Genomic DNA, 20,171 nt, shown 5'->3' on the forward strand with positions numbered 1-20,171 from the left:
GAATATCATGCGGCATAGTCATCGCTGCCTTATAACTTTGGCAAAAGGGGATTTTGCCAAGTCTGTCCCTCTTCTGCGAGGCAGTCAAAATAAAAGGCCACTCCCTCGGGAATGGTGTTCAGGAGACGTGAGCATGGGTTTTGCAAACAAATTGGCCCTACTCTACTGTATAATGAGGCCTTGGTTCCTGGGAAAGGAACCAGGAGGCCTGGGGTTAAACAAAAAAGCTAATCAATCTGGTTGTTTTCTGATGACATTTCGTCCCGTACACAAGTGATTGCACACACTCGTAGAAACATGATTGAGTTGTGACCATGTCCCAAGATTGCCAGTTGGAAACTGCTAGTCATTGAGATCTTGAGATCTCTACTTCGCTATGTTCTAAATGATGTGCACCTGTGCGCAGAATATACCGGCAGCATATAAAGGTGTGCTTGACAATCGGCTGTCACTCACAGCTCCATCTTCCGGCCCATTCCCAGTAGTTAAATACCATATGTTCGTGAAAAACCCATCATCCCATTTCATGCCGTGCTGATGCCATAGAAAACCCCGCCGCAATGCTAGAGATGCGCCACTGTTGAAGCAGCTTTTAAGATCATAAACATAAACCAAAGAAAGAACGGTCCTTTTCTTCCCCTGCTCCTCTCCTCTCCCCCACCCCTATGTACAATTGATTACTCCTTCTCTCCTAGTATGCTCAGCAACAAGCTTAGACGGAGAGGTCGTCACCCCAGACCTGCTTGGCGATCTCGACGTTGAGGCGGATCTTAGCCCACTGCTCGTCCTCGCTGAGGTCGTTGCCCTCCATGGTGGAGGAGAAGCCGCACTGGTGGCTGAGGCAGAGCTGCTGCAGGCCGTTGGGGCAGAAGGCGGCGGCCTCGTGGAGGCGCTTGAAAATCTCCTCCTTGTCGTCGAGCTGGGGGACCTTGGAGGTCATGACGCCGAGCACGACAACCTTGGAGGCGGGCAGGTGGCGCAGCGGCGAGAAGTCGCCCGAGCGCGCGTCGTCGTACTCGAGGAAGTAGACGTCGACGTCGAGGTCTTTGAACAGCACCTCGGCGACAGGCTCGTAGCCGCCCTGCGCGAACCACTGCGACCGGTGGTTGCCGCGGCACAGGTGGATGCCGACGGCCATGTCTTTCGGGCGCTGGCCGATGGCCGCGTTGATGAGCGCCGCGTACTGCTTCGCCAGCTGGTTCGCGTCGCCGTGCCGCTTCTCGGCCTCGGCCCGCATCCCCTGGTCGCACAGGTACGCCAGGTTCGTGTCGTCGAGCTGGACGAAGCGGCAGCCGGCCGCGTACAGGTCCGCCAGCTCCTCCTGGTAGACGCGCGCGATGTCGGCGAAAAAGGGCTCCAGGGTCGGGTACGCGGCCTCGTCGATGGTGTCGCGGCCGCCGCGGAAGTGCAGCATCGTGGGGGACGGGATGCAGACTTTCGTGGTGACCTGGCCCTTGGCGGCGCCGGCGGCGGCGATCTGCGACTCTAGGTACTCGAAGTCGGCGACCTGGATGGGCTGGGGGTGCGTCACTTTGTCCGTCACGACGAGCCGCGGCGGCATCACGCCGCCCTTGGATTGGTTCGTCGACTGCAGCGCGCCGCGCGCCTCGACGCCGCCGAGGTGCACCAGGTAGTCGACGTGGAACCACTCGCGGCGGAACTCGCCGTCGGTCACGGCGCGCAGGCCGGCGTCGATCTGCTTCTTGACGACGGCGGCGATGTGCTCGTCCTCGAGCTTCCTCAGCTCGGCGGCGGAGGCGGCGCCCTCTTTGACTTTCTGGCGCAGGGCCAGGACTTCCTTGGGCCGGAGGAGGGAGCCGACTTGGTCGGCGCGGTAGACACCGGTGGGTAGAGTCATAGTAACGAGTGGGTTGTCTGGTTGGTTGGGTGATATGAGGAAGGGTGGGCGGGCAAACAATAGTGTTGATTCAGGCTACTACTGGTAATCCCGAATATGATAATACGTAATGGTTATGTAGGATTCTAGGTGTGAGATGGAGGAATAGGTAAAGTAGTCAAGTAAGAGAGAGAATATGTACTTGCAATAGAAGAGTCTTCTATACGAACACGACTCATAGACCTAGCAATACTAATACCAACCTACCAATTTTCTCAATATTTCCCCCTCCACTGCGGTAACCAGATGAGGGGTCTGTCTACCGGCTCGCTATCTTTTTAGGAGGCCGACATGGAACCGTGGTATTAGACCATCCGGGATCTCGGGGTTTCTCTTACTATGAATTTCTGCGGTGGTCATCGTGAATACTTTTACCCCACCTGCCGTGCTTTTCTAACATTTGCCGTGAGTCTCCACCGTAAGCCACATAGATGACCCGCGGCTAAAAGCGCCCACTTCACTTACACTCACTAAACCACACCGTTTGCCGTTGAGCTGCTGCCCACCCACCAAAGAGAGGAGAATGAATGAATTGTGTAGATGGGTGCGGGAGTGGGACGGAGAGGCGGAGAGGCGAAAGGGGGCTGTTTATTTGGTTGGTGAGGTGAGGCGGGATCTGAGAAGCAAAATATGGGATCTGCTGAATTGAGTGATTGGAAGGCACGACTTGCAGGCGACATGCAGGAGAAAGTTCCTCGGTGATTCTAGCCCATTTGCCTGCCAGGCTTCACCTTGGATCGATTCATTTGACCCGACAATAAAATTGAGGCCAAGCCACGCTCCGTGCGTGTGTGGCTATTTCAAAGTCGGCATAAATACGCTAACAGACTTAACGCCGATATCTCCGGGAAAGGGGCCGGTTAAGGAGGGGGAACCAACGTCGAGTGAGATGGGTAGCAAGATCGCTCGAGTACCCCAATATACCATAAGAACTTCTCGGTTAAGTCTCTACATAGCGCCATTCGCAGTGTTCAAGAACGCTTATGCGCCTCACTCCCAGTTCCATTGCAATTGTCGAAGCCCTGCCTCACAGGGAACGAACATCCACCATATATTTTGGTCATCCCTTGTATATTTTACGCAATTTCCTATTACCAGCATCATGAAATCGATTCATGTACGTACCGGCGGTATGCCAATCTAGGTCACGATAGCTACAATTACAACAAATACTGCCAAACTCTCCTGACGCCGCCTTTCTTCTCAAGTTTAGGTTCGGCCATTTTGTGTTCTATGGAGAGACACCTCTGTCAAAATATGCCCTTCTTTTGTAGTATTAGTCGAAGTATTAGTCTGGTCTGCCAGCGTATTGTAGAGCAAAGAATAATTTGCCGCCTGCAACGGGGGTGATACCTGAGTGTTTGCCCTCCAAGCCAAATAGGGGCATGCCTTTGAACTTTGCAAAAGCTGCGATGCCTACCCATGTGTCGTTCGTTCTGTCCAAGGTTACGGAAGGGTTATATCAAAGTCGTGCAAAAGGGAAACTCCGAGAATTGAACCAAATCTATAATGTGGTATACCTGAAGTTTCATCACCATGGACAAGACCACTTCGTCACCCGTCTTCAGGGGTATTAGAACTGTTCAGAGAGCCAGTCACCCCCAGTACGATTATGACAAATTGGAATATGGGCTTCATGGGATTTTCGGTGTAGATAACCTCTTTTTCCTACGTATCGGTGTACCTGCTGATAGCTAATCCATTTGGTCTAGATCAAGCACTGAGCCCAGGCTCTTGCGTGACCACACGCCATGTCTCAGTCGTCGTGTTTTTGCACTTGTTCTTAGCCCCTTCACGAGGACATAAGCGTCATTTCCGCAACCTTACAGTTACCACACTTGTAGTGGAAATCCTGCAAAGGCGACGCCCAGCCGGTGACATGAAATCTTCCACAGTGCTTCTCGGTGTCAAGGCGCTGTGGCCCATCTTTGCATTGGCAGCACACCCATCTTGACACAGTCTTTTCCTCTTTCTTGGTTGTTGGAGGCATATTTGGCTGGTGAACTCTAGCTGTGTGCGTGTCGGTTTCTGTTGTGCGTTTGTCTGTAATGTTGTTATGGAGGGTCCAGAGATGGCGATGTGTGATACGAAAGGAACTACAACATTATGATGGCATAGAAGCCGACTTTATACCTCAGTTCGAATAGAAAGTATCCATGTAACTGACTCAGTTCGTTTGTGGTCCAGAGATGTGAACACTCGCGAAAATCAAGGAGTCTTGCTCAAGGATCCGTTTCCCTATGGGATTTGCTATCCATCAACCACGATTCCTTGACCTGTGTATGGTTTTTATGGTAAGCCTGACCCGTAGAATACGTACTTGACCGTACTTGAAGACTGCCAGTATGTAGGATGGAGTGCCTTATTATCATGCCCCGTCCAGTGGAGTCTTCGATATCTGTCATATCAGTCATGACAAACTTCCGTGGTGACTTGGGGCAACAACTCTAGACGTTGTTTTGCCGACTTACCGGTCTGGAATGCTTCCTATGAGATATTGAGTGGAATCCCGGAGAGTTGGTTCGGTTTGGGTGCTTGTTTTGCTTGGCACATGGACAAGCGAATGTGTAACCTTGTGCAGCTCACTGGTCAGGAGATAACGAAAATGACAGATTATATTCACAGTCATAATGATTGCTTGAGGCGAAGTTCTCTTGAATGTGGGTGAAATCAATGTCCAGTAAAACGGGAATCTACGGAACTTACATACTCACAGATGGACTGAAAACATTAAAAATCATCAGCTCTATTGATAACTATCTACGATGATGCATAGCTAAAATGGTTAGTAATACCGGTTGCCAGAAGAGCCCAAAGAGAAGAAACCGCTCTGCAATCATGCCGCATAGCAGCAAGTGACTTAGCACTTTCAAGGCGAGGGGGGCTGGTTAGTAAAACCGGTGAGGTAACAAGGGGGTTCCATGGGACATGGCGAGGTCACTGTAGTGCCTCTGATACATTAGCAGTTGGGCGACAAGTCAGTCACTGGGGTTAGTACGACTTCCGTAGCGCCCTAAGCTCAAAGCATAACTCATAAATCATCGTTCTCTCTTCAGAAAGTTCGGGGCTTTCAGGGGGAAGGTCAGAATTTATCTCGAGGCTGACACTAATGGTTACCGAGAACAAAACTACACAATGTTCGTATCCGGCAGGGGACACTGGCTCGACGCAGTTCATGGTCTAAAATTCTCGGGGCTAGCCCCCTTTCCCCGTACCTAGTTGGCAGTCTTATATGCCCTATATGCCTGGATATATATTATCAATAACAATCTAAAGCAATAGTATATACAAGCCATGAATTATTACATCAAAAGGTGTAAGCTACAATGTATTTCAAGCATGGGAGCAGACTCCTTCTTTCCTAAGGTCGCAGATAAATTTTGACCAAAGGGTGCAGAACTGGCTACACCTCCCTCAGCCCGTGATGAGTCTCTCAATCTATATCAACATTGTTCTTGTCGTCGGCCCGAAGGCCCTCTCTGTCTTCTTTTGCTTCGCGGAACCATCATCGAACCTATCCCGGCAGCGCATCACGAAGCACCATCTGCAGCAACCGCCCCACGGCCTCGTCCGCCTCCTGCGCAGCGCCGCCCGGCGCGGCCGCATAGTACGACGCCGGCCGCGCCACCCCTGCCCCAGCTGGTTGAGCAGGTCCGGCAGCGCCGGCCAGTCCTGTCGTGGTCCAGGTGCGCGTACCGGGGGTCGGGCGGCTGCTGGAGGATCGGGGTCGCGTGCGTCTGGAACCGTCTCGTCTGGCCGTTCAGGTTGACTTTTTATCGGGTCTGGGGGGCCCAGAGGTCGAAGAAGAAGGGTTGGCCGGCTAGGATGTCTATCATCAGCTGGGCGTTGTTGTTAGCTATTCGGTCGGCTGCTAGGAATATCGTTGTTGCAAGGATGACCGTGCCAGATCCTTCTGGTGTGTTTCTTATCGTCTAGCTACGGAAAGGGGGGAAATCAACTTGGCGTACCTGTCCCACTGTAAAGAGGTTCTGCGCAACGCCTTTCTCATCTGGATTGTTATAGTCTCTGAAGTAGCGGGGGGATTAGCTAATGAATACGAGAAATTGAATCGGGCAATCCAGGAGCAGACTTGAAAAAGAACAAGAAAAAGAAAAAAGGGGAGCGGCCTACAGGTCATTCTCTAATGCCGGCGACCACACTCCAAAGTCAATCAGCTTCAAGATAGGGCTGATCTGGTGCTCAAATTCCTGGGCGTTGAGCCCTCCCAGCATCACTAATAAATCGCAAGTCAGTACCGCTGATTCGTTGCATTTCCTTAATCGTAGTAGCAACACGGATATCCGAGCACGTAACGGTGCATCCCAAGTGACTACTTACCATTGTTCACATGCATGTCGGTGTGTGTGTAAAGTCGGAGGGTGCTTGATTGCCGGCCTGGGATGTCCTCGAGACTTTGCCCGCCTTCAAATCTCCGGGGAAACGCCATGGCAACGCATGCTCTGGCCACTGTAACCACCTCAAGATGCAATTGTTAGCTCAAGGGTATCTTGGGCTGTATAGGCAAAACTATACAAGACTGAGAGAAAGTAGGCGTGCGTGAAATAGGGGGGTAGCGAGGGCGAGACGGAAAGACGGAAAGACAGAAAAGGGGGGCCCTCGTAGAACGTACGGCAAAGAAAGAACCTCCAGAGCAGCCGGTTAGGCAAGCGAGGCGCGCTGTGAGCTTTCGCCTTGTTGAGAAACTCCTTCATCGAGCCGTTCTCGAGCAGCTCGATGACCAGCATGGGCCCCAGCAGGTAACCATTCTGCTCGTACTGTTGCCTGGCCGCCTGCCTCCTATCCTCGTGGTAACGCGGTGCTTCCGCGATGTCGAAGTCGAAAAAAGGGGCTGTTCTCGATTATTATGGGCTGCACAATGTGGACGCCACCCGCAATGCGCTGCATGATGATTTATTTGTCCATGGTCAGCCCACTGCTCCCTCTCGTGGTCACTCGTGTTGGCCTGCTTGAGCACGATATCCCGGCTCAATTACCCGCCGGGCGCGAACTCCTTCAGCCGCACGCAGACGCCGTACGAGCCCGAGCCGACGACGTCAACCCACCTGAAGCGGCGGCTGATGTACGGCGTATTGCGGAAGTACGACTGCAACGGATCCAGCTGTTGTTTCGAGGGTCTATGGGCAAAGAAACCCTCCATAGCTAAGTTTTCTTCTTCTTCATCACATTCTCCCGCCAATAAGTAAATTAGCAAAGCGCATTGGCGGACTGGCTAGTTAGAATCATGTCACTTGTGACAAAGCCATTTTTTCCTTCCCTCTAGTTCCACCGGATGCGGTAGGCATGTCCTGTTCTTTCTGTACGTCCTCAAAGCAAGATATACACGAGGCCCATCTGCCGACAATGAGACAAGGCTTTGTTACGATCATTGTTCTGTCCACTGTTATGACTACCAATATACACCTGGTAGACCCGGGTTAATTACAAACCAGTCAATTAGTGTTTGGCCTTTTACTTCATGGCCATCTCACCAACACGATGAAGTTGCAACAAGAGAGGACTGCATCCCCCTAAATAATCAAAAAACGAAACCAGAAATCAGTTTCATGGAGAAGCAGTGATACTCAAATAGAAAAAAGGCTGTGCATAGGAATCGACGCATTAGTCTGATATGCCGGGGGTGCTAATAAGTCTTTTGACACAGAATCTGCACGATGATCTTGTTTTAGGGTTGGAAAAGGGGGGCGACCCCTGGATTACAACCCTGTCATCTTTAAAAAGAAACCTTCAGCGACCACATCGTACGGCACTCGCAGACATTGTTTCACGATGCCGGATTCCAGATGGAACACCAAGGGCCTTTTTTTATTTTATTTTTACGAAGGTTAGGCATCTTCTGAGCAAGCATCTTCTATGACCGGACTGGAAACTTCCAAGTTAAGATGTTTCGTATGGTACTGTTGTAAATGCTGGTCGTACAGCAATTACAGCGTCGGATATCCTGCATAATTGGACATTGCAAAGAGAGCATATAACGACCCAAAGGACTTACCAAGCGTGGGTTCATTCTAGTCTATACGGTAATTACTGAGTAATACTTCGGTAAAAGCAGCGCCACAACGTTCAGGGTGATGGCAGTATTATAGTCAACGAGTAACGGATGAATATGGATTGGAGAGCATTTTATCGTTTATTTTTTCCGCACTCGCACTTCATGAGACTCCTCCTCCAACACCAGCCAGGAACCAACCAAGCGACCAAATATAGACAATACGAATAACTAAGTAATAATGATGCCACCCCGTACTCCCAAGAACTACCTCGCTATGCAAGTGTTGAACGCTTTTTCCAGCATGCTTGTAGTTATGATCATAATCATGATAATCATGAGTAACGGTAGCCTTTCTTCCATCTAGGATTTCATCTAGGATGCAGACATCGTTTTCGAAGATGTGATCCAGTCAAGCCACCCTCTCATTCCCTTTCCTTCATTATCCTTCCTTCCCTTCCCAATTTTTTTTTCAAATGTTCGAAGCCTCTCAAACATTGTATCCGGATGCGGCCCGCGCACTCCCCCCTCTTCTCCTCGTCCCCACCGACGACGTAGACCGGCAGCGGCAGCTCCACCGTCGGCGTCTCGGCCCCCGAGCTGGTGAGGCACCCCTGCATGGCGATACGGCGGCGCAGGATGTCGTCGTGGATGAGGCGGCGGCGGCCGTCGGCGAAGTTATGGGCCTGCAGCAGCATGATGAGGAGGAAGCCCTCGACGATCATGGTCGGCGTGTTGCAGAGCAGCTGGCCCGTCTCGGTCCACTGCATGGCCGACGCGACGACGAGCAGGCTGACGACGGACCCGACCGCGACGTAGCTCGAGTACGTGCTGGCGCAGACGCCGGCGATCTTGTTGCTCAGGCGGAGGCCCAGCGGGACCTTGCGGTTCGCGATCTCGTCCGAGCCCTCAGCCGACGGCATGTCGGCGTCGAGCAGCTTGAAGAGCTGGTAGTCCTGCTCGAGGAGCTGCTGGAAGTGCTGCTTGGCCAGCTCCGTCTCGCGGTGGTCGACGTTGTTCATGATGAAGCTGTCGATGAAGCCGATGAGGCCCGTGTACGTGCCGATGATGAGCCACCAGTTGTCGTCGAACTCGAGCTGGTGGCCGATGGCGGCCCAGAGTATGAAGACGGCAGCCGAGATGGTGATACCGATATAACCACCCACGATGTAGGCGTAGATGTCGATGCCCTTCTGCAGGCGGTTCAGGGTCGGGGGCGTGCTGGCGACCACGGGGTTGGGGGTGTTATCATTGGTGAGGAGGCGCAGTTCCATCTCGATCTCCGCATCGAGCGCGTCGATATTCTCGATGCACTTTTCCAGGTGCTTGTCGTGCTGCTTGCGGATGTTCTGGAGGAACATGGTCGTGACGGTGATCTGCAGGGCCGTGGCCGTGTTGACGTACAGCTGCCAGGTGTTGGAGAACTGCAGAGGGGCACCCCAGACAATCCAGGTGATGATTCCGGCCCAGTAGATGGCGAGGAAGTATAGAGACCCGACGCCGGCGGCGACGGCATTGGCCACCCTGTCAAAAACACCCTCCTTGGTCTGCAAGGAGTCGAAGATCTGGTGCGCATGCGGACCTGCTTCTTCGTTCGGAGTCGCTCGCGCTCGGCCGACGACAGGGCAGAGAGCATGCGCTCATTGGACTTGGTGCGGGAGGTCAGAGCGCAGATGCGACCTAGAATGTCCTTGCAGGAGCCCTGTTGCTGACGAAGCAGGAGGGTGGCCGAGAAGTAGGCCTGGATGGAGGAGACATCCTGGAGAATGACTTGCCAGGTGTCAGTAGGCCCACCCACGATTCCCCAAACGCCCCAGGCGATCAGCAGGAGAAAAGTGATACCGAGGGCCCAGCGTGAGCCGGCAGCCCTGACGACAGCGTCCAGAATATTGGTCTTCTTCTTGGGCGCATCCCTCCGGGGCAGGCTTTCCGTCTGCACAAACATCTCGGGCTTCTGCAGCGAAGTGTCGGTGTCCCAGTGCTTCAGGCCGCCGCCGGGAGCCCAGCTTGTGGGCGCCGCGGCCTCGGTTGTGTATTGGTTGTCAGGGGCATTCTTGAGGTTGGTCAAGAAGGTCTTCACCCCTTGGATTGGTGAGAAACCCATGGTGCTAGCTAGGGATCAGACGGCTCTGCGGCTCGGTCAACGGCAAGGGCAATTAGGTGTATGATCAGAGCTTCTCCGGTGAGGCTTGTTTCAAATAAGAGGTCCTCAGCCTGCTGTAGAGAAGAAACGCTCAGCGCTGTTCATAGGGATGTGATGGTGTGTCGGTTGCCCAGCAAGAGATCGACGACCAAGTAAACGCCAAGTAGAGCCAAGTGTAAAGAAGCTGTCTTGCCAAGAAGAGTGAGCATTGATGGCATAGTATAGGAATCATAATATGGATAATGGATGTTTTATAGATATTCTACCGAGTCGTAGGTTCGGTGGCTATGCTCTTGGCCGGCTCTGCTCAACTTGGACCAAGCAGATCAGGTCCATCTCCGACGAGTGATCACCCCTCATCCTGGTGGTAGTATCTGAAGTGGCATCTCTGAAATGTGGGAGGTCGCGTGCATCAAGCAGCTCTTACGGATACACCGTCTCGCATTGCAGGACGTGGGTGCTATTTGCAATATGTATCGTGGTGGAGTTGAGTTGTAGCAGCGTCTTGCGTCGACAAGCGTTGCCCTTGCCCCCAAGCCCCATGTTGGTTTACCAGTTCTGAGTCCCACCGGTGGATAGTCCTGATGGATAGTCGACAGTGTGTGTGTGTGTGTGTGTGTGTGTGGTCACTCACAAGTTGCAGCTGGCTAGGATGCACACACACGCAGCAACTAATGAGCTATCAGCTATTATGCGGATCTTGTCCACACGCGGATGTCGCCAGGTAGCCCCGGACAGGCAAGTCGTCGCAGTAAGGCCAACGCTACCCAGAAAAAAATCGGTTGACAGCCTCGAACTCAAATTGCAAATGTTCTTGCTGGACAGCTCGAGGCTTCTTTCGTTTCAACCAGCGAAATATCCGGTCTGGGCATCCGAGGCTGAAACTGCCGATCCCCCCCCCCATTGCGCTACTACGTGAGGCTCACGGGGTCGGCCCTTTCTAGACCCTTGGGCCAAGCCCAGCAAGCCCAGCCAATGGGGTGGTGGCCAGTTGCAGCAATGCTTCCAAAAATGGCAAGCACATCAGGCCGTGTCCAATCGCAAAACGTCGTGGTCGACGCCAGTGCTCGCCACCCCTGCGTGTGGTGGTGTGATCGTCGTTGGGCCGATCTGCGGTAGTAGTAATTAAGCTCATGAGAGGCAAGGAGGGGCGCTGCAGGCCGCGATGGGTCGTAGTGGTCGTAGTGGGCGTAGTGTATGTCATCAGTGGTACTGTAGGCAGTCCCCTCTACATACCCTCTGCAGCACCCTATGGGCCTTCTTTCAGTAGGCCTTGGGCTGATTGGCCTACAACACCTATGGGCCTCTAGCTGATTGGCCTAGGCCTATGCGAACATACTGTACGACGACATGCAGCAGCGGCAGATTACTAGTAGATTACCCGGTCCATAGTATATCTCGACGGTTGCATATCCGACCGCGCGCTACTCCGCATCAAGTGTAGCACTGCATGTTCGTTTGTTAGGAGATGCAACTCTGAACCCCCAATCTCTCTCTGCTTTTCGAGGGAAATCAGAGTGCTACTTGCCAAAATACTGCGGCGGGTGGCAGACGGCTATCAGATTTCCCGGCGTGCATCCTGCAGCGAGATGGAGAAGATATGTGCATGGCTAGATGGTTGACTCGCGGGCAATAAAAACCTCGTCTCGTCCTTCCCTTCCCTCAGGCTTCCCCCCTCAACATAGGCGCCTTGGCGCATACAATGCAGGATGCAGACTGCAGCGCACTGGAGAAGATAGGATGGATAACCTCGTCTCATCCTGCCCTCGAGTCAAAACAACGCATACGCGCCAGATGCGCCCAATAGTCCACAGAGTGACGAGTCACGACGACCCAGCCACACCCTGGACCGTCTGAAGCAACCTCGACAAAGGCTGCTTCTATTTGCAATTTATGTAACCGTTTCCACCGACGCACATGAACATCAGGCGCCACACACAGCTTCGAAATGGCAGGTCGAACCAATTTGACATCTCGTCTTCTGCGTCTTATCAGATCGAAATGACCTCAATGTGGGAAGAGAAGGTTGCATTTGTCGTCGCTCGGGGTTTCGCGGGCCTCTGCGGCCCGAGACGTCCCTGGAGCCTGGTGTGGGCATTATCGCGTAACTCTGCAGACGGCTACGACGTACAACATCCTATTTCACGCCGATCCCTAACCCTAGCCATGGATCCGCACCATATGAGACATGGAGGTTTTCGAAATATCATTAACTGACCCATGTCATTATCCAGTTCGAACTGATCTGGCTGTGCTGGGGCTTGCACCGTCCGAAGAGAGCGGTGATTTCTCCTGCAGATAGGTAGGTTTTGACGACGTTTTCCCTTCGCCTTCTTCGAAAAACGTTCGATAGCTGCGGCTAACACTACTTCACTAGAGGGGATTCACGCATACGAAACTGGGTCGTCTCGCGACGGCTTGCTGTTGCTGTTGTAGATATCCCCCATCCATGGATCTAACCAGGACGTCGGATCGGGGGAGCCGCTGCTTGTCAGTATGAGGCAACATTCCTGTCGCTCTTCCTCTTGAGATCTCCAAATCGGCATCTTCGTAGCCGAGATCAACTACACACCATCGGCTACGGTATACCTGATCGACGCTGATTCTGGCAGTGGCGCACGTTGATAACATCATTGGAAAGCCAACATGTCACCCAAATGTTCATACGACCAGCGCCTCGCTCGAGCTCTAGCGCTAGCCTGAGCCACCTACTGCCGTCCTTTAGGTATCTTCCTCGCTAGCATCCGTGGAGTCTGGCAAATAATAACTGCCCATAAACCAATACTATCGTTTGACCCTAGGAACCTGCTGCCATTCGGGTTATCGCGCCATTGCAGGCAAAGTGGAAAACTACACGAGACTGCCTGTCCTCTGGCTCCTCTCTGCCAAAGATAGTCTATTTCGGGCAATGTTGGCATCCAAGCCTCCTCATTGGCTCAGCTTCGGTCTAAGTCAACAACGAGAAATAGCCGAGAACGGTAAACGATGAGTATAAAGACTCCAGAGGACGGAGATATAACCGGAAAGGGACATGATCAACCTTACTCCGACGACCTCGCATAGCCCCACGGCTCTCTGATCGTGGCTGCCGGCGTGCGGCTTCTCGCTCAGGGTTCTAACCAGGGGTGCCAACCACTCGCCGGAGCAAGCTGCGAGCCCCCCGTAATCATATGGGGGTCGAGGAAGAGGGGATCGTGAACTGCCGCCATGACCCGGTTCATGACTCTTGCCACATACTACTGGCCCATCGCGAGTGTACACCTGCGATGCGATCAAAGATTCCACCTTGGCTGTAGGCAAACATTCTCTTTCTCTCTCTCTCTCTCTCTCTCTCTCTCTACCTACTAATATCTCTCTATTATATCCTCGCCGTCGTACCCATTGTCGTGCCTCGCAGCGAAACCTTAATTCCTACTTCCTTGTATAGGAATTGATATACATTACATTTGGAGATTACCTAGGTAAGATATGTGTGAAAGAAATGACTTTTAGCGAACGTACGTCCTGCGGTACACCCCATCCTTCACCGTACACACGCATGAACTCCTCCTCATCATACATGCTTCGGACAAGATCTCGGCCCTTCCTAGCCACCTCCCCCCACTGGACTATCCTATATCTCGACGCCAAGAAAACTTATAACCTGACTACCATCACGAGGGCAGCTCGTATACCGGCCCTCTATACACACACATTACCCTCTGCATTCCACGCTCGGACGTCTCTAAACCCCTCAACCTCCAAGCTGCCAAGGTTGAGATCGAAACTCAGATTCCATCGTTCGTCTACCTGCTTTCCCGCAAGTACCGCGAAGAAAAAGAGGATTTCTCTCTCGCGCGCCTTATCCACCATGGAAAAACAAGGGAGGGGTCTCTCACAGGGCAAGCATGAGAGCAGCAACACCCAGGCCGACGCAAGGCATGGCCAGTTCTCGGGCGGCCAGTGCCGCGACTGGTACGGGGGCAGAACCACCGGAACCACCGGGCTGACTTCCCGAAGATGTGGCCGAGGGACCACCAGCACCTCCACCGGCGCCACCTCCACCTGGAGTGCCTGAAGGTGAGCTGCCACCACCACCAGCACCACCTGGAGTGCCTGAAGGCGAGCTTCCTCCAGCACCTCCACCACCACCACCACCTTGAGTGGGCTGAGGTTGTCCGCCAACACCGCCGGTCGCGGAGCCACCACCAGCTGTAGGTTGAGACTGTCCACCAGTCGCGGGAGGAGCAGAGCCACCTGAGCCACTACCTGAGCCGCCACCTGAGCCGCCACCTGAGCCGCCACCTGAGCCACCACCACCACCACCTGCAGGGACTGGAACGGGAACGGGAGCGGGGGCGCCGCTACCTCCACTGCCTCCACCACCGCCCCCTTGCGTGGGTTGGGGCTGGCCGCCCGTCGCCGAACCGCCGGCACCGGCACCTCCAGTGGGCGGAGCACTGCTTCCACCACCGGCACCTCCGGTAGGAGTGGGACTGCTTCCACCACCACTACCACCAGCGCCTCCAGTGGGAGGGGCACTGTTTCCACCACCGGCACCGCCGCCACCAGCAGGAGGAGGAGGAACTGTACTGTTCGAGCCACCGCCGCCACCACCGCCACCAGCGGGAGGAGCTGTGCCGTTAGAGCCGCCGCCCGCACCGCCGCCTCCAACAGGGGGTACAGTAGCGGTAGAAGTAGCCGTGGCTGTCGAGTTGGCAGGTGGAGCAGGAGGTGCCGTGCTGTTCTGCCCACCACCGCCTCCAACAGGGGGAGGTACGGTAGCGGTCGAGGTGGCCGTAGTAGAGTTTATGGGAGGAGCAGGCGGTGACGTGCTGTTAGAGGGCGGTGGAGGCGGTGTGCCGGACGTCGTGATGAGCGAAGTCAGAGTGTACATGCCGCCGCCGCCGCCGCCGCCACCTCCACCGCTGGAAGAAGACGAAGGAGGAGGTGATGGGGCCGACGAGGTTTGCGTGACAGTTGTCGACGCCGTGCTAGTGCTGGCACTGGCCTCGCTGCTGCTGCTGCTGCTGCTGCTGGGAGGAGGCGGGGGCGGAGCAGACGAGGAGCTGGCCGAGGTCTGGGTGATGGTAGTCGACACGGTGCTGCTAGTGGGCGGAGGAGGGGGGTTGACGGAGTAGCCAGTGGAACTCGTGTCAGCCGGAGGCGGACTGCTGGCCGGAGGGCTGGAGTCGGCCGGAGGAGACGACGCGGGCGGCTGCGTCGTCACCACCGTTGTCGAGGCTGCATACGATGGCGGAGCACTCGAGTCCTGAGCCAAGACCGCGACGGACAGGCAGAGGAGACGGAGAAGGACGGAATCCTTGAGAGGATGCATGATAGATGGATGGATATCTCTCTCTATCTATCCCTCCTTTTTTTTGTTCTCTGCTTCTAGCTATATAATAACTCGGGTAAGGTTAGCATACAGGTAAGTAATATTTACTAGGACTTGGCTTACTGATTGTTTTTTCGCTGTTTTAAGACTGATGCTGTTGATTTCTGATAACAGAGGAGCAAGCAATAAGAAGAGACTTGAGGCCGGGGCCGGCTCTCTAAGTAGCCATGGCCCGTCCCGCCCAGTTAGCGAGGGGAAGCCATCATGACGGTGGGATGAGCTTGCGCCCGTTATAGCAATCGCACGAGATGATGGAAGTCTAGTGTAGTGATACTATTCGAGCGCGCGCGGCACGGAAACATGTAGGCATGTGTAGACCAAAACCTTGTTTCGTCCGCGTGTGCCGTGGAAGAGCATTGCGCGTTCCGACAATGATGTTTCCTTACGTACACTACCCTGCAGAACGTCCCGCGATATAGTCAGGAATGGATGAGTTGACTAGAGGGAGTCAAGTGGTGCGGGAGGACAGCTAGGCTATATAATTACTAGTCAGCCGTGCAAACCTTACTTTGACTTCCACCACAATTCAATCGGCGGGGCGTGGGGCTTCATGATCACGACTTGGCTCATCATGACTATAAGACCAAACGATGAATTCGACTAAATCTAGGTATACAGCGGCCGGCACGACGCTCGCCGCCAACTCGAGAAAACGCTGATGTTCTATTTCTATAGCTTCCACCATGGTCTATGGTGTATGCATATATATATCAAACGCTATCGCGAAACCCAGTCAATGGCATCCATAGGGCAGAACTGGCAAGAATGGCAGGATCGGTAGGGGCGGCACGATTGGGAAGATTGGGAGGAGGGTCATTCCGATGTTCGCGATATTCGGCCCAGGCTTGCTTCGTCTTTGCTGGCCAGAGCTTCACCTCGTCCGACCAAGTCTTGACCTTTTTCGGCCAGGTCTTCGCTTTTGTCGGCCAAGTCTTCACCTTTGCTGGCCAAGACTTCTAACCTGAAGCCGGCTCGGTTCCCCAATTCCTCTCAGCTGGAACCGGCTCGGTCTCCACAGCCGTGCTGGAAGAGGAAAGATGTTCTTGTGGCTGTGGTTGTTCCATCAGCTGCGGTAGCTCTCTCGGTAGTTCTTTGCGGCCGTTTGCTTTGTAGTACAGGACGACATCGCTGCCGCCCTTCCAGATGTGTGCCCGTAGAGTTGCGAGGCTCATGTCGATAGGCAAAAGCTAGCACGCTTGTCAGCAATGTCATGGATCGCCCGCACGTCTTCATACACACCTGTTCATTGCAGTAAAGTTCCAGGTACTCCTCTGGTTTGAGTGCGTTCTCGTCTGCTCCCTTAAGTGACGGGTCGATTCGTTCAGCTACGTATGAGAGTATCTTCTTCACCCGTAGCATGCGGTTAGCGTTCAACCGGTTGTATCCGTCAGTCGTTGCTATGCTTGGCAACGTATCTTGCCAAGGTGGAGAATGAACGAGACTTTGACTGGCTCCTTGGCCGGAATCGTATTCTGACGCGGCATTAGCACAACGGACTCTGTGACGATATAGGGAATTCGCATGTCATACCGTGAGAAGCACTTCGCCAAGCCACATGGGTGCCTTTTGCTCAATCATATCTGCATCATTGCCCACCGTCTCCACTGTGCCCCTGTACAGGTCGGCACTCCCGCCTGATGTCTCCTCCTGAATGATCACTCTAGTGCCTGCAGGAAGTTTGAGCACCGGGGTATCGGAGGGCAGGCTTGGTGTGATCTTGGTCTCGACGAATTTGTCTGGAGCGTCCTGAAGCTGCTTGTCATACACATTACGTAATCTTTGAAGGACGCCGAGAAAACTATCGTCAACCTCCTTCTCATGGTTAGAAGATGATTCAGACTTATTTTCATCGTCCTTCTTCTCCTCTACAATAACCGGCTTCTCGATATTACTCGAAGCAGACCGTCCAAGCTTCTTCGATCCAAAAGACATGCCCATTCTGAATTTCTTGCCGAAGGTACCTTTGCCGTTCTCTTTTTCTTTGGCCTCCGTGGGAGACTTGGGAGTCTCTGGTTCTTTCTCGGCTGCCGCTGGCGTGACCGGGGCTTTAGCTGGAGCTTCAGCGGACGTGATGCCACTCGAAAAATAGTCATCCGATGAAGCTCGCGCAATCTGAGATGACTTCTTCTCCTGAGGACTGGCGGGCGCGGCAGCATTCTCAGGCACACCAGGTAGGTGTGATGCAGGGCCAGGAGTAGCAACCGCTATCGCCATGCTCGGAGTCATAGGATAATTATCATTACCTTTAGGGGTAACCACGGCGGATTCGTTCTCGTCCCACCCAGGCGAGTTTGGTATTTGTATCGAGGTGGGCGGGTTAGCTCGGGCAGCCGCTTGACGTTTGGCAACGCTCTCGTTCAGCTTGTTCCGGTGGTCTTCATCTCTCTTAATTTCCTCGTCAATGAGTTTTGCAAACAGGTAGCGAAGTACCCATTTCCCAAGGTTGACTGTCCCTCAGTTAGCCCCCTATAGGTCGCATTTAGTGATTCCGATGTACAACTCACTTCGTTGATCATCCCGGAATTCAATCGGCTCATCCGTGACAAGCTCATCGGCGTACATTTCAGCATCAAAGCAATTGAAAGGTTCGAGCACGACAGCCAAGTTACCCGAACTGGTATCAATCGAACACCATGGCGCGACGGCTTCAGTCGTGTTGACTTGGGGTTCCACATCTTCCATGTGTTTCTTGCCAAATCTACTGATGACTTTGCACTGCCAAATGTTAGACGTGAAAGGTCCCAAGCCCATGAAGATGACTTACCTGGATCAAATCCCACAACAGTACATCGCCAGCCGTGTCTAGCGTTAGAACTCGTCGTCGATCATTCAGGAGCCTGTGCTTCACAAGGCCATTCTGCCCTTCTATGGTTTCTTCAGGCAAGTGATATATTGGTTCGGTCGCATTAGCCACAATAGGGTCAATGAGCTCGGAGCCTCTCCCCGTAGTATCAAGTGATGGCGCTGCCAGATTAGGCTCTGATGAGTTGAGTATTTGCGGCGGGAAAGCTGCTGTGTGGGAGATTCGTAGTATCGAGTTTGCCGGTATCTTACTCCTCTCCCCATTTGCGGATAGTTGTTTTACTTGCTCCGGCATGGAGGAAAACATGCTGGCTCGAGCAGCTTTGTATTCGTCCGGCACGAGTGCGTCAGGGCTAGTGTCCACGTTGGCCCATCGGTTGATGGACGAGCTAGCACTGGCAGTCCAGACATAGTCATTGGTAGTGACAATCTTGCTGACACCGTCATGCTCCCTGCGCCAGAGCAACGGATAAGCCTTCCATCTCGGAAGTGCCTCTGACGTCAGTCTTGACCACCAGGCCCGAACGGTCACTACTGTAGAAGACATCCAGCTCCGGGTGATCAGAAGACAGTGACCAGACACTGTCGTTATGCATGGTCAAGGTGTGCATGCACCGCCCAGCTGTTACACTCCATACTTTGATCGTCTGATCCGAGCTGGCAGTCATGATTGTATCGCAGCGCTCGCTCACCAGAATAGAGCGAACCATGTCTGTATGTCCCACAAACTTGGTCACCCGCTTTCCAGAACGAGGATCCCATAAACGGACACTGGATTCAGGCCCGCCATTCGCGATGATGTTCCGGCCCACGCTGAGGGCGTATACCGAACCCTTCTCTTGTATATCCTCCCCTTGCGTGTCGATTTCCAGAGTCTCGCCGGCGCCATTGAGATCCCATAGTTTGATTTTGCGGTCGAGTCCGCCCGAAGCCACCCAATTGACGCCATTGGTTGTGGCTACACATTTGACATAGTCGCTATGTTGGCCGATGGTATGCGCCGGTTCTCCATTGTCAAGCGGCCGCCATACTTTGACGGTCAGGTCGGACGACGCGGAAACAAGGGCGGATTTGTCGGGCGCGAGGACAATGTCGTTGATCCAGTGAGTGTGGGCTTGTGTTGATGAAAGGAACTTGGTTCTCGGTTTTGAGGTAGACGGATCGGGCGTTTCCAAGTCCCATGCGCATACTATGCCATCCCTCCCTCCAGAATAGCTTGTTCGCAGATTAGCAACGCGCGTCGGGTGTCAAGCTTGTGGCTTGCGGGATTGTCTCGGAGGCTTACAGAACTGCGCGATCGGTATCCACGGCTAGGCCATTAACACCCAGGCGATGTCCGCCAGACGAAGAATGATCGAGCTCGAGAACTGGATTGTGGCAAAGTTTGTGTCAGAAGTATAGACCTAAAACATTCCAATTGTGTAAAATAATGCCATGGGAGCTATAGCAGGGATCCTAGGCCAATCGTGTTTTGGCAGCTGGCCATGCGACAGCGAGGCCACGGACGACGCAGAGTGGTGTGATGCGGGGCTTAGGGGCGCGATCATCAGGGACGGAGTGCCGTGAAGAATGGGACGAACGAACCATAGCTAATCCTCTGGCGCGCCTTCTTCGCCATTGTGGGTTTGGGAGGATAGCAGCAATCATGCAACTTGGAGACCTCATACGATCAAGCACTCCGAAGCGAAGGAAGAAGTAAGAAAAGAATGTATAATAAACAAGCAACTCATGGGGCTAGATATGTCACTAGCAGCTGTATGCTCCTGGGTAGGTAGCTAAAGAGAGGATAGGATGATGGTTGGATGGGGATGCTTGGGGTGTGTTGTGTCTCGGGTGTCAACAAGGTCCCAGTGGACTGGATGGTGGATAGAGCCGGGTCGTCGGTCGGGGTTGTCGGTCTCGGCTACAGCGAGCCAGCGCAAGTGCAATGCGCCCACCCAGTATG

The 20,171-nt window shown here is 53.6% G+C and overlaps 5 protein-coding genes across 5 annotated transcripts; 1 reads left to right on the top strand and 4 right to left on the bottom strand.

Annotated features, from left to right (window-relative positions):
• Positions 1–712: 712 nt before the first annotated feature.
• Positions 713–1,858, bottom strand: PG994_002163 (uncharacterized protein; the record flags this gene model as incomplete). The annotated part of the gene is made up of 1 exon (XM_066853572.1): positions 713–1,858. The coding sequence occupies one exon, from the start codon at positions 1,856–1,858 to the stop codon at positions 713–715; it is 1,146 nt and encodes a 381-aa protein (XP_066721713.1).
• Positions 1,859–5,411: 3,553 nt separating this feature from the next.
• PG994_002164 (kinase-like domain-containing protein) lies at positions 5,412–7,055 on the bottom strand (the record flags this gene model as incomplete). The annotated part of the gene is made up of 5 exons (XM_066853573.1): positions 5,412–5,634; positions 6,029–6,131; positions 6,236–6,364; positions 6,528–6,694; positions 6,892–7,055. The coding sequence occupies 5 exons, from the start codon at positions 7,053–7,055 to the stop codon at positions 5,412–5,414; spliced, it is 786 nt and encodes a 261-aa protein (XP_066721714.1).
• A 1,274-nt stretch (positions 7,056–8,329) lies between these two features.
• Positions 8,330–10,008, bottom strand: PG994_002165 (Low affinity iron permease; the record flags this gene model as incomplete). Its single annotated transcript, XM_066853574.1, has 2 exons — positions 8,330–9,489; positions 9,618–10,008. 2 exons carry the CDS (start codon positions 10,006–10,008, stop codon positions 8,330–8,332), a joined length of 1,551 nt encoding a protein of 516 aa, XP_066721715.1.
• Positions 10,009–13,934: 3,926 nt separating this feature from the next.
• Positions 13,935–15,167, top strand: PG994_002166 (uncharacterized protein; the record flags this gene model as incomplete). Its single annotated transcript, XM_066853575.1, has 3 exons — positions 13,935–14,001; positions 14,047–14,106; positions 14,263–15,167. 3 exons carry the CDS (start codon positions 13,935–13,937, stop codon positions 15,165–15,167), a joined length of 1,032 nt encoding a protein of 343 aa, XP_066721716.1.
• Positions 15,168–16,134: 967 nt separating this feature from the next.
• On the bottom strand, positions 16,135–19,844 carry PG994_002167 (WD repeat protein-like protein; the record flags this gene model as incomplete). The annotated part of the gene is made up of 9 exons (XM_066853576.1): positions 16,135–16,340; positions 16,386–16,611; positions 16,664–16,765; positions 16,955–17,871; positions 17,929–18,139; positions 18,189–18,674; positions 18,727–19,441; positions 19,512–19,593; positions 19,811–19,844. 9 exons carry the CDS (start codon positions 19,842–19,844, stop codon positions 16,135–16,137), a joined length of 2,979 nt encoding a protein of 992 aa, XP_066721717.1.
• Between the last annotated feature and the right edge of the window lie 327 nt (positions 19,845–20,171).

Source organism: Apiospora phragmitis (genome assembly GCF_038363925.1).
Source record: "Apiospora phragmitis strain CBS 135458 chromosome Unknown utg000002l:1.0-5516284.0:1.0-5523493.0, whole genome shotgun sequence".
NCBI lineage: Eukaryota > Fungi > Ascomycota > Sordariomycetes > Amphisphaeriales > Apiosporaceae > Apiospora > Apiospora phragmitis.